The sequence below is a fragment of the Colletotrichum costaricense genome (genome assembly GCF_030867565.1).
Source record: "Colletotrichum costaricense strain IMI 309622 chromosome Unknown Scaffold_31.1, whole genome shotgun sequence".
NCBI classification, from domain to species: domain Eukaryota; kingdom Fungi; phylum Ascomycota; class Sordariomycetes; order Glomerellales; family Glomerellaceae; genus Colletotrichum; species Colletotrichum costaricense.
Window position 1 is genome coordinate 72,027 of NW_026848260.1, and position 12,238 is coordinate 84,264.

Here is a 12,238-nt window from a genome sequence, read left to right on the forward strand (position 1 = left end):
TTGGGACCACTGCTGCACGGTCCAGGTGATCACGGACAGTCTTTGATGTCATTCAATACGGCTCTCGCACAGTACGAAACCCACAGGGGGGGAAATCTCGAGGACCCTCCAGTAACTTAATTAGCGGGTTGAGCGAAAAAAAAAAGGGCATTTGTTGAAGGGTTTTCACGGGGAGGCAAGAATATCTGCAATCAATCTGGCACGCCTGCTTGGCTGCAGTATTTCTCTTTGGCTTCTTTTGCATAGTATCTCAACTGCCGAGCGCATCGTCCCTTTGAAGTCCAGACGAGGTTTGATAGTTGGAGGCACAAGGTTTTTCACTTACACCATTCTTACCTCAGCTCCAGCTTTTTCTTCAAACCATCCTCATTGATACCCCTCTCATAGAAAGGTCTATCAAGCTCGGCAATTATTTTCGACTCTCATCTCTGAAATGAGACCGCAGAGATAAAAGCCCGTCTGGGGATACGAGAGAGCGAGAGAGAGCGCAAACGGGGAGAAAGGTGGCTGTCTGTCCATGGGCAGATCATGCAGTTGACCCCGATCAAAGTCCGAGGCAAGCGTGGCAAAACCGCTTCCTCCAAACCACAGACCAAGGAATCATCATCATCACTGGCGAAGAAGCGGGCGTCACGCCTTGCAAGTCGTCCAGTCGCCAAACGCTTCTCGCTCTTTGAGCAGAACTTTCCCCTTGAGATCGCCGAGCATATATTCATCCTCAGTGAGAATCTCAATCTTCCCCGTTGCAGCCCGCGCATCGGCGCTCTGCTGTCTGGGCGATCTACTCTTGTCAACATCATCATCGCCGCCTTCCATCCGACCTGGGACTGCTGGTTTGGTGTCGATAAGCGAGTGATCAAGACGGCTTTGAAACAAGGCGCCGCAGACGACGGGCGAGGACTATGGCGTTATGAGAGCTTCCCTGAGTTATTCCCAGGTGATTCTGAATTTCAGGTATGACTCAATTTCACCGCAGGAAAACTTTCCATCTTGCTGACTTTTATGACCAGTCTTCGCTACTGAGCAGTCCATGGATCAACGTAGACGTCATCTTTGAGGCCCGACAGGTCTGGGCTTGGCGCTTCGCTCGTAACAGGTGGTACTCACACTCCCACGTGAGCCTCAAGAATGAAGAAGATACAGAACAGGATAACCCCCTCGAATCACCGCACGATCGAATAGGCGGCTTCGGCCACTTTGACTCCCGCGGCTGTTTCGAATACGACTGGCTCTCCTACGGCCTCAACGGCTCGAAACCGGCACTCGACTTTTACGTCGATGTACACCCAAAGACGACGATCCCAGACGATATCCTCACCGGCCCGTGGACGCTCGAGCAGCAGAGGCTCCTTTTCTGGCTCCGGAGAGGCGGCGCCAAGATTCAGCCAGACAGTCAGACCTGGGAAGTAAGTTGACATCTAGCTAGAAAGCATTGTACTTGCAGCAAGTTTAAGGGGGCTTGCTAACACGCACACAGACTCTTCGCGTCGGCCTCCAAAATGCCGTCACGCATCGCAGTCCAGGCAACCTAGACGGCCGCTTGATCGAGGTGCTCCTCCTGGTGGAAGATTATTTCCCCTCTCACGCAGTGGAAGACAACGCGTCGCTGTGGCCGCTCGAAATTCTGGAGGAAGAGCACGATAAAGTTGGTCGGCTGCTAGCTGCGAGGGCCCGCAGTACCGCGGGGCCTCTGTTTGAGCTCGTTGAACTTGAGAAACGGATGATTGAGTACCATCGCCGCGTGGTCGATCTGCTTACATCAAGACTTAGCCGCCACGATCGATTGGCGCCGTCTTCTATCATGGCTGCTGGTCTTCTACCCCAGCCGCGGAACCGTTGAAAAGTACAGACGGAAGGGAACAGCCTATGTGGATTGAAAAGCATGCATTGGTGTTGCATATGACTTATGAGCTTACGGGACTTACATGCCTATTGTAATGTAATCCGGGTGTATGGGCGACGAGTGAGACAGGATGAGCATGAGCAATCCGGGCCAAGTGGGATCTTGAGTTTGAGATATCAAGATACGAAAAAGAATCAGCTTTTTCATGTGTCTGCTTCAAAACTATCATAGTGAGCGGCATGGACATCCGCTGACTTCACGTCCCTACATCCTATTACTATTGCCATCATTGTCACTGGTGCTATCCTTACTTAGCCAATTCTCTCGAAAACAAGAAAAGTAATTGGATTAAATGCACCCCGAAAAGCCTAGGAAGGTAGCAGTAAGGCTAGCATCGTTGAGGAACTGCTTAATCATGTATCACGACTACATCAAATGTGTGGTACCAAGAAACCGCTTGCTGGTGACAGCACGGGCAGAGGGGCACAGACAATCACTTTGTTTACTTGGATGCAAAATGAGACGGGCAGGATATTGTAGACCAAGATTTTCCTATCTTGCGTTAAATGATGTCTGTGGACCTCCTGTGGGAATTTGTCGCAAAGATTTGGCGTTGTGGGGCGAAGAGGTACTTAGGATTGCTGTCACCCCCCGAACTCCAACACCGAGCGGAGCAATAGCTCCGATCCTCCCCTTGGTGTAGTTGGTTCATCACGTTCGACTGTAATGGTTACATTGTCATCGAAAGGTCTCTAGTTCGATTCTGGAAGGGGAGAACTGCTTAATCTTTTGCGTTTTTTGGGTATGTTTCCTTTTTGGAATTGGGCCGCAAGTTTTTTGGCGCAGTCGATTTTGTCGTTTGTCTGTTGGGAGTCAAAGGAGGCGAGGGAACCACAATGTTGCGGAGCTCTCTCCCGGTTGTGGAAGCTGGGCGTTTGCTTTTTGCAGTCCTAAGGGTTTTTGATAGTAAACTGGTCGGTTGACGTTTATCAAAACGGATACCTAGAGGAAGAAGAGTCTTTCTATTGCCCTACTTTCTTTCCTCGTTGGATGAGATGATTTTGTTGGATAGAAGGTATGTGAGTTCCTGTTCCTCACTCCACATGTGTTTGCACTAGATTTATTTCGTTCAAGAGACACATTTTAGTGAGGCAACAATATCTAGTGCGTTTCTTCTGTCGGATTGAATGGAGGCATGAGAAACAAGTCGAGCAAACACCTCACGAAGATCGAAGTACATATAACCTTCCCCAATAGTTGAAGCAATGGTTAGGAGAAACACTTTCGGAAAGGTCCAAGAAGCTAACGCCGTTATTCTCTTGAGTGCTACATTCTGATTCTCAAGCACAAGGTTTCAGGGCCGCCTGGCTGAGAACCACCGACCCCGAGGAAAACTGCCCACTTGAGGAGAAGCGAGTAAGCCAAATGAGAGGTACCCTGGAATTGAAATGGTCCTTTGAAGACTCCTCGCATCAAGAAGACGCAAGATAGACTCACACCTGCCTTGCGAAGCTCGCTCCTTTGTTGCATACTAAAACATACCATCGTCACCTTCTAGGTTTGATATTGACCAAGAGCATGAGCATCAGGAGCAAGGAAACTCGAGCTCGAACATCACCCCTCCTGCTGCTGGTATCAAGCATCAAAGCCCATCTACTCCCATGCCCCAAAGCGTGCGCGCAAACGACATGACATAAACAATCCATCAGAAGATCCCCGTTACCCCCTCGAGCAACTCAGTCAAACACCTCCGTGATCCCCAAGATTCTGGAATACCCATTCACTTCCCAACCGCCGGATCTCTCGGTGCCTCCCCCACCCTACTCCGCCCGGCCTGCGGGGCAGGAACACATCTGCAAACACATACAGATACATTGCATAAGGTAGGTAGGCTCCTCCGGTATCCGCGCCGCACGCATTCGCAGCTCTCTTCCCGTGCCAACTTTGATTAACCCCAAAATCATCTCACCGAAGGGTAAGATGTTGGAATACCCCTCTCCACTCGGCGAGCTGAATCGGGCAGGCCGGCCGTCATGTCTTCCCCCTTCCCCTCTCCTTATGTCGATACTTCCGTCACAGAAATAGAGACGTAGAAAGTAAGAAAACATTTCTATGGGCGCTGACCGAGTGAGCAAGGCGGCCAGAACGGGAAGACTTACCGCACCGGGATATCCGGATCAGAAAACCCCCAAAAAGTCGCCGACTGCAAAGGCATCACTTACACCGATGACTGGTTTCCACTAGGAAACAGATCATCCAGCTCCCCGGGCCCCTCGTCTCGGCGTCCCTGATCGAGTGTAGTTGACATCTGACGCCCTTTCGCATCCGAAAAGAGTCATCCAACAAACCTTCGAAAACTCTTCAGAGAATCAGCACGGCCTGTATCCTCGCCGCCTTTGAGAGTGATGCGGGTAGAACGGGCCCACGGGTCCAGGCAGTCGAGCAAAACGTGACGAAACAGCCCTCTCCCGGCCCCCCATCATCGCCATCCACGACACGACTGGCTGCCTGCCTGTCTGCCTACGAAGACGAACCCAAACGAGCCATCCATCGTGACGAAAACCTCAGAATCCAGGCTCTCCAGGCTCTCAAGCTCCATCGTAAGTCCGTGACACCAAGAACCACGCCCCCCTCGCCATCCAAAACGAGAAAGACACTCGTCATTCCGATCCAAGGAAACCAAAGGCCCTCAAGAACCCTCGTGTAAGGCCTTCTCATCGGGCACGTAAACCCGCCCCTCAAATCGTGAAATCCATAAGCGCCTCCCAGAATATGCGTTCCACCACTCGGTGACATACCTCGTCCCCTTGCTCCATGAATCCATCCCCCTCTTACGCGGATGACAATAGTCACCAGCATTCCCTCACGCCGGAGCCCAAAGTGTGAAAGGTAAAACGGTGAGTGACTCTCACTATTCATCCATCTTTGTAAGCAGCCGTGATATAACAAAATTCAACATCATGCTGAATCGTCCCTCCATCACCTTCCCGAAACCTCCGAAACGGGCGCCTGGGACCGTTTCACGCATGGCCTCTCCCAGACTAGAGACTGGCTAGTCCTCATAGAAGAATGAAGAAGCACCGATATGCGGGTGTCAGCCACTCATTAGCGTCTTGTTACAAGGAAAAAAGAACAAAAACCAGACTTCACATGACAAACCTGTATCAAAAGACCTACCTTGCCCGGCGGCCCCCTGCCCGATGCGTGACCAGGGTAGTGCAAAAGGAAAAGAAAAATCTCTTGCTCAAAAGTCCATACTGGACTTTCCTCAAGCGGCAAGCGGGAAACCCACCACCGAACATCGGTTGGACGGTGGTCACCGCCAATGGTGGTGACGCTGGTGAGGTGGTGGTGTCGTTGGAGGCCGGGACCACGGGCGGCGGCGGTGCGGTATGACTCACACTCTCTCACGCTCGCTCACTTTCGACAACCCCCCCCCCCCCCAGCCGGCCGCGCGCCGCGTTATCGCCGACGAACCATCGGGCGTTAAGGTATTCGTAGTGGTAGCAGCAGCAGCAGCAGCAACCGCCGCGCTGCCACCAAATGACATCTCGTCATTTTTTCATGGGTCAAAACGCTTGTCAAAGAAAAATCAACCGGTTTTTTGTAGTCTGTTGCATCAAGCTTCCCCGTCTCGGGCTCCGTCTCGGACGGTTGATTGAGGTCAGACTGAGGTCCGCAGCTTGGTCACGGTCAACACGTTGGTAGCAGCTCCGTATCAAAAGGCCTGGCTCAACTACTGACAGTCAAACGTAAGAGGCACCTAATGTCACCGTATTAGCAGTCATCGGAAGCTCTCCGTTCAATGAATAAGCAGTCGCAAGTACACCAAAGGTACTTGCTTTCACAAAGCACGTTGTCAACAAGGCTGTTTCCAGCACAAAGGTACACAGAAGAAAACTCGGTTCCAAATCTGGTAAGATTTTGATTTGATAGGCCAGACAAAGCAACAACTTATGTCTCGTGGTCGAAAAGCTAGCTATGAATCTCTCGAGTATAGCTTCATCGCTTTCATGTGAAGTTGTAGTAACACGTGCCGTGTCGTTTCCATGCGCTTTTGCGTGATGAAAACATATCCGATGAATCGCGGCGGATGACAGGTGCCGCTCTCAGCGAGTGAGGTGATGTGTTTCTTGATGGCTCGTTTTGGTCGCCCCTTTCGGATCTCCCATCGAGCGCCCAATCACACTCTCCCAAACTCTGATCGCGGGCGATTCGATGCGGAAGACCCTGTCGTCTCCAAATCCCAGAGTGCAAATAGCCTGAGAACCAGCGATAGCTCGATTCCCAAACCGATAAAAAACGCAAAAAAATTCAAAACGCATATCAACTCTCTTCTTCGGCGTGATCGTACAAACACAAAACGCGACGAAAATGCCGCAGTAGCTTCTTCGCCATCCACCGCCCCCATATGCCTTGACCTGTTGATGCATGCAAAGATTATCACGCTTTTCGTGCCGTTCCTTGACGCCATCTAAGCTGTTCTAAGGACTCGATGAACCGCCAAGGTGGTATCATTAGCACTTTCCGTATCCCGCCGCCCCGTATTGATTTCGTTTTTGACAAAGGAAATGGAGGATATTGCACAAAAAAGGTCAAGATGTGTTCAACTGTTGACCAGTGGGTATCTCGGGAGGTGTGCACAATGTGCTCAGTTGAGAATTCCCTCCCACATGCCCGGTCCGCGGTATCCGTCGATTGAATGAAGCATTGATGCCTCGTAAGCCGGAGCAGCCTCGCTAGCGCAGCAGACGCGCTTGCGAGGGGTGCCACGGTCGTTTGTGCCCATCTGGCTGTTGCGAGGGCGAACCAGATCCTGGGTCCATTGCTTGCCCGAGTAGTTACCGGTGAGCATATCCCGAACATTCTCCTGGAGGCAGTTGTCGACGATTGAGACACCTCGAGCGCGCTTACGGGAAGACATGGCAGTAGGAGTAGAGTCGTCGGAACGGTAGTTCTGAAGCTCCTGTAGTGCCCGTGCGGCGTCATTCGCGGGATCATGCGTCATTTCATCCAATTCGCGTTCTCTCTGAGCCAAAGGAGTATCCAACGACATTTCGCAGAGTCTGCCAACCGGGCCGGTGTAAGACTCAGGCGAAGAGGTGATGCAATTCTCTTCGTAGTCCTCAGGAACCGAGGCGATAGTCGGTCTCAAGCTTGACCTCTCACTGCACAGCTTCGCAGACCGGAATCGCGCCTGGACCCCCAGAGGGGCCGGCGCGTTGACCAGTGAGGAGGCAGATGAGATGGAGGAGGAGCGAGAGGTGCGCGAGGTATCAGAAACCATGGATTCGGGAGAAGACGCGGTTGAGATTGAAGTGGCGAGAGAAGAACGACGAACGGGGAAGTAACCCTGAGGAGACGAGGTGTTGGCAACAGGCCAACGATCGAGGCACTGGGTTGCACTGACGCATGAGGCCTGGGCCATGGCGAGGCCCATCGCGCTGCCCTTGCTGAGGTGGGATGCAGCACCCACGGCAGGAGTGCTGTATCCGCTCGACTGGGGCGTCAGACGCGGGGTGGGAAGTAACCCGAGAGCGGGAGCCAGCCGGCCCGGAGTGTATACGGTGGCCGGGGAAGGCTCCATGATATTCGGGGTTTGGTAGGATCTCGGGGTAGGGGTAAGGTCGGCTGAGTCGTACCCCAATCCACAAGCGCCGGTCGTAGCCAAAACATCTTGCGCCGCCGGCAGCATGGTGCGGTGACGAGGTAAGGTGCGGGAGCTGGGAGCGACGTGCGCCGTGGGAATCAAGCCTTCGATATTGTCCAGCTCGGGATTGAGTTTGAGAATAACCATCTTCCAGTTCGAGCTCTGTTGCGCATACCATTGGGCGGAGGTTCCGGGAGCGGGAGGGGACGGAGGGGTGTACTTCAAGACGATTTCTGTCCAGCGCTGGAAGACTTCGTCGGTGATGTGCAGCTTCCAGTCGACCGCCAGCAAGAATGCAATCTCGTTTTGGTTGATTTCCCCCGTGTTGAGCCCGGAAATCTTACTCCAGGCTCTGGCAGAGTAGTTACGATCTTGGAGGTACTTGGAGGCGAGGATGAGAGCGGCGAGGAACATGCGGCGGCCGCATTGAAGTGCGCGGCACTCCTGCTTGTCGTCGGGCTGTTCCATGGTGAAATCGTGCTTCGGGACGTGGGGCTTAATCAGAATCAGGTAGTACAGCGCAACCTGAAGGGTGGAATAGCTGGTGCGGGAGCGGCGCAGGGTCTCCTGAATGAAGGTGCGCAGCGGTAACACCGCCTTGTTGCCGAGTTCATTGCGACATACGACTGAGGAAAGGGGCCAGATGGCCTCGACGATCTGTGTCGAAGAATCTAGAGTGACGATTGGATTAGGAGACTGGACGGCTGCACACATGTTCAATACTGCTTACCAACAAGGTTGTCGACAAAGTTGACCTTGCGCTCAGCCTGGCGAACCAGGGTCGGGGGTGCTCCAGAGCGGGTGGCGCTCCCACTGGTTCGTCTGGGGTTTTGTCGCAGCTCCTGGGGAATGGCAGCAGCGGCTTGCTGAGTAGGTTGTCTAGGCCAGGGGCTTGTGAATCTAACAGCAGTGTCGCATGCGGCCGAGGGTCGCGACAAGCAATATACGTCGGCGGAATCGGAGTCGGAGGTGTTGGTGGGGGATGTCGAGGTAGATGATTGAGAGGATACAGCAGACCAAACCGAGCCGGACGATGTGGAGGTCAGGGATTCGAGGGAGGAGCTGTAGGTGTTGTTTTGGTAGGTGCTGATGAAAGCCGCCGAATCATCGGTGGCGTACTTCATCTTGGATATAAGTGGCGGAGGGTATTTGGCGTTTGGGGGTTTTCGATATGGGAGTGATTCCTCCAGTCGCCGTCAAGCTAAGTCAACCGGGTAAACCGTGAAAGGGTTCGTATGAGCAGATCGTGATACCGTATCAGAAACGCGCAACTTCACAACAGCTACTAGTTACTGTTGTAAAGTCTTTGAGAGTCGTAGATAGGGGTGGCGGCTTTTAGACGCAAATGTCCACAGCCGACGTTACACGAAGGATCAAACCGGAAGACGAAACAAGACGGGCGACTGGAGTAGATTTTGTAATTCGAAGAGGCATCGTATGTTTAATGCATCTAATAGGAGGGGCTAAAAGGTCCTGATTATATGGTGAGCTACTGCAGAGCCACCATTGATGCGATGCGATGAAGTGTATAATATTAGATGTATAATAGGTGAGTGATGATAGGGTGGCTAAGGGTTGAGAGGAGAGTTGGTGAGGTTGATTAAAGGAAGGCGAAGTCGGAGTCGGAAGGGTAGAGTGAGGGGAGAGGTGAGGGGAGGCAAGGCGCTGGGCCAAGTGTGGCTGCGAGGAGAGGTTATATCCAAGCAGGTGGGATGAGGTGTGACTCTTTTTCGCCTTGCGCCGCCCGTGGTATCTCGAACGAACGTGTTCAGAGGGGCGACTTGGCCTGGCGTGACGAAGTCGGAGGACCCCTTGGGTGGCTCAAGTCTGGCTCGAGGGCCCCAGATTGGGTGTGGATGACTCTTTCGGGTTTGGGGTGGCGAAGGGGGGTGAACCTGGTTGGGTTGCCGCCCAGGCAGGTGGCTCCAAGTGACCGACAGGTGTGAAGATGGAAGGGGGGGGGGGGACCACACAGGGGAGAAGGGGAAAGTGCAAAGTGCGTGAGTGCGTGCGCGCGGGAAGGAAAGAGAGTGAGTGAGAGGTGCAAAAGGTGGCAGTGGCAGTGGCAGCCTAGGGAAGGCCGAGAAGGAGACCCCGGGGGTGGACAGGGGGTGGGTAAGAGTGGTCCGGTTGAGTGCGTGATCGCTCTCGAGAACCAGGAGAGGCAAAGGGGAGAAGAGTGACAGGCAGGCCGGATAGGTAGCGTTGTCTCTCTGTTTCTCTCTCTATGACTCTCACTCACTCATGCTGCTTCTCATCCACTTTTGCGGCGTTTGACGTGTTCGTGCTAGTTGGTGCTGGGCTGGGAGGAAAATGCTGTGCAGAAAATCAAACTGGGCTTGGTACTAACCTTGCAGGCAGTGCTTCGAGTCCCTCGGCTGGAGATGTCTCTTGGCGACTACAGAGGAGTGTGGCGAAGGAGATGCTGGGTCAGCTGATGAGAAGCCAGGTTGAAAGATGAGTCGTAATCGTCGTGTGAGCTATTGTCGTGGATATTGCCAGGGCAAGTTGATTAAAAAGGAATGAGTATAATGTGTCAGAGCCGAATGAGATAGTTGCAGGGTATCGGAGAGATATTTTTTTGTTGAAAGGCAGGAAAATGAGTAACTGTGAGAGACAAGGAGCTTGCGTGAAAACGCTGGTAGGCAGGTAGGCAGCAGAGGGTCCGTTGGGTGATGATGAGAAAGGCGTATGACTCTATTGAAGCCTTAATCCGATCTCAAAATATCCCAGCGTAAGAGGGATTGAAAGCCTGCGTGCCTGGGCTGGATGGTGATGGTTGTTGCTGGTGGTGGAGCTTGTGCCGAAAATGGAAAGTATCCGTAGGTTGATGCCTTTGTTAGCCGCAAGGAACAAGTGAATGCCGCTGCGGTTGCAAACAAGGAAGCCTAGGAATGGCGAGGGTCAGGCGGTTGTCGTGTGTTGTTGAGGATGATGATGATGTGTTGCGGTGATGCTCGATGAGTAACGTGACCGAGGGTGGCCGAGATGACTCTTGGAGGCGAGGATGAAGGGATCCGGTAGATTAGGACACGGTGAGTGACTGATCTGCTGGCGAGGACGGGAGTGAGAGGAGAGAGTGAGAGGCGTAGTAGACGTGTTGCTACACGACCTAGAAAGCAAGTTTACAAAGGAATAAGCGGAGAGTTGGTCTAGAGTCTCTTCCCAGGGATTCCCGAGATGAGGCACGTCTAGCAGACTTCGGAGAGTCGCTGTCGTACAAATTTAGACCTTGGAATCGAACATGGCGATGGCGATTGTTCGATGGATCAAAAGGAAAAGGAAGGGGGGAGGACATAGGTGCACGGCGATGTGGGCGCGGCGATAGTTTTGAATGCCTGGGGGAGCACTCACACACCCAGCCAGACTCCACGGGCAGGTCTCTCCTACTCTCTCTTTCACTCTGACCCTGCTGTCGTCGCGACGGTACGGATACAGGCAAGAGCAAGCCCGGTAGGAAAAAGATACATTGGACGGGACGGGCAAAGGTACATGGAGACAAGTACCGGACACTGGATTCTGGTATGGGAAACTGGTGTGGGCCACTGGGAACTGGAACCTGGGAATTTGTGCACACGTTGATTCGAAGGCTGGAAGGCGTAGAAGGGTGGTACCTAAGGGTTGGTGGGAAGGAGCAGATGGGGACTTGCTGCCACTTGCAATTGCCTTGCACCGACCTCTTGCTGGCCACTACCACCTCACCTCACCTCACACCTCACTCGGTTTCCCTGGGAAAGAAAAAGAGAGGGGAGAGGGGAGACCTGAGAGAAAGGATGCAGCCGGGGCCCGGAACACCCAGCGAGTCTCAGCATTCGGCCACTGTCTTTTCTTCGTCTGTCTTTTCATTGGCTCATACAGTGATACAAAGTGGGTCGCGTCGTTCTCCTTCCCGGGGTGGAGGGCATATTGAAAACCAAAAAAAAAAATAGCCACCGTCTCCACTCTTTTTCCATTGCTCTCAGACTCACACTCTCATCCACCTCTCTTTCTCATCTGGAAGCGAGTGTGTCTTTCCCTCGCTGCTCCTCACTCATCTTTACTGCTATTACTCATACTCATCCAGCTACTCATACACACCTCTCACGCAGCACACACACACACCAAATGCCCCCAAAATGCCCTTGCCTCCTCTTACTCACACTCTCTCACATATTGGTAGCTGCATACCCAAACTCCACTTTACCCACCTCTCATGTGTCTATTCCAGTGTTGCTATCCTCAGGTCGTTATCTGTTCTCTGCTTGTTCTCTGGCCAAGGCCCCAAACTGCTCAATCATCAACTGCGTTCCTACCTGCTTCGGTGCTTGTCCTCTCATGCCCATGACCGTTCAGGTATCTCTGCTTCTGTTCCCACCCGGCCCAAAAGCCCGAGATGATGCCCGAACTTTCCATCGCCACCAACCAGACCAAACGGCACTGTGACCTTGTGGTAGACTGTGTACCGTACTGCAAAGTAAGGTATCCATTTCCATTTCGTTCCATGTAGCATTCATCCCGCCCCTTGATGCCTAGCAACCTTGGGGTCTGTCTGTCTGGCTTTCTGCTCCGGTGCCTGAGCTTTTGGAGCTTGGAGCTCTTCCCAAGTTCGCTATCCCCTCACGGCCTGCGTCAAATCTTCTGCACGACTATTTTGGCTCTGGCATCTTCCGTCGCCAAGTGGCTGCTCACGTCGTAACCTCCTTCTTGATTGGTCAAAGTTGTTCCACGCCATGTCGTTTGAGGTTAGCCCCGCCAAGCCTAAAATG

The 12,238-nt window shown here is 52.9% G+C and overlaps 3 protein-coding genes across 3 annotated transcripts; 2 read left to right on the forward strand and 1 right to left on the reverse strand.

Annotated features, from left to right (window-relative positions):
• Positions 1–528: 528 nt before the first annotated feature.
• On the forward strand, positions 529–1,840 carry CCOS01_16474 (uncharacterized protein; the record flags this gene model as incomplete). The annotated part of the gene is made up of 3 exons (XM_060464610.1): positions 529–954; positions 1,011–1,406; positions 1,478–1,840. 3 exons carry the CDS (start codon positions 529–531, stop codon positions 1,838–1,840), a joined length of 1,185 nt encoding a protein of 394 aa, XP_060304746.1.
• A 3,153-nt stretch (positions 1,841–4,993) lies between these two features.
• CCOS01_16475 (uncharacterized protein) lies at positions 4,994–5,239 on the forward strand (the record flags this gene model as incomplete). Its single annotated transcript, XM_060464611.1, has 1 exon — positions 4,994–5,239. One exon carries the CDS (start codon positions 4,994–4,996, stop codon positions 5,237–5,239), a length of 246 nt encoding a protein of 81 aa, XP_060304747.1.
• A 1,255-nt stretch (positions 5,240–6,494) lies between these two features.
• On the reverse strand, positions 6,495–8,617 carry CCOS01_16476 (cyclin; the record flags this gene model as incomplete). Its single annotated transcript, XM_060464612.1, has 2 exons — positions 6,495–8,164; positions 8,224–8,617. 2 exons carry the CDS (start codon positions 8,615–8,617, stop codon positions 6,495–6,497), a joined length of 2,064 nt encoding a protein of 687 aa, XP_060304748.1.
• Positions 8,618–12,238: the final 3,621 nt, after the last annotated feature.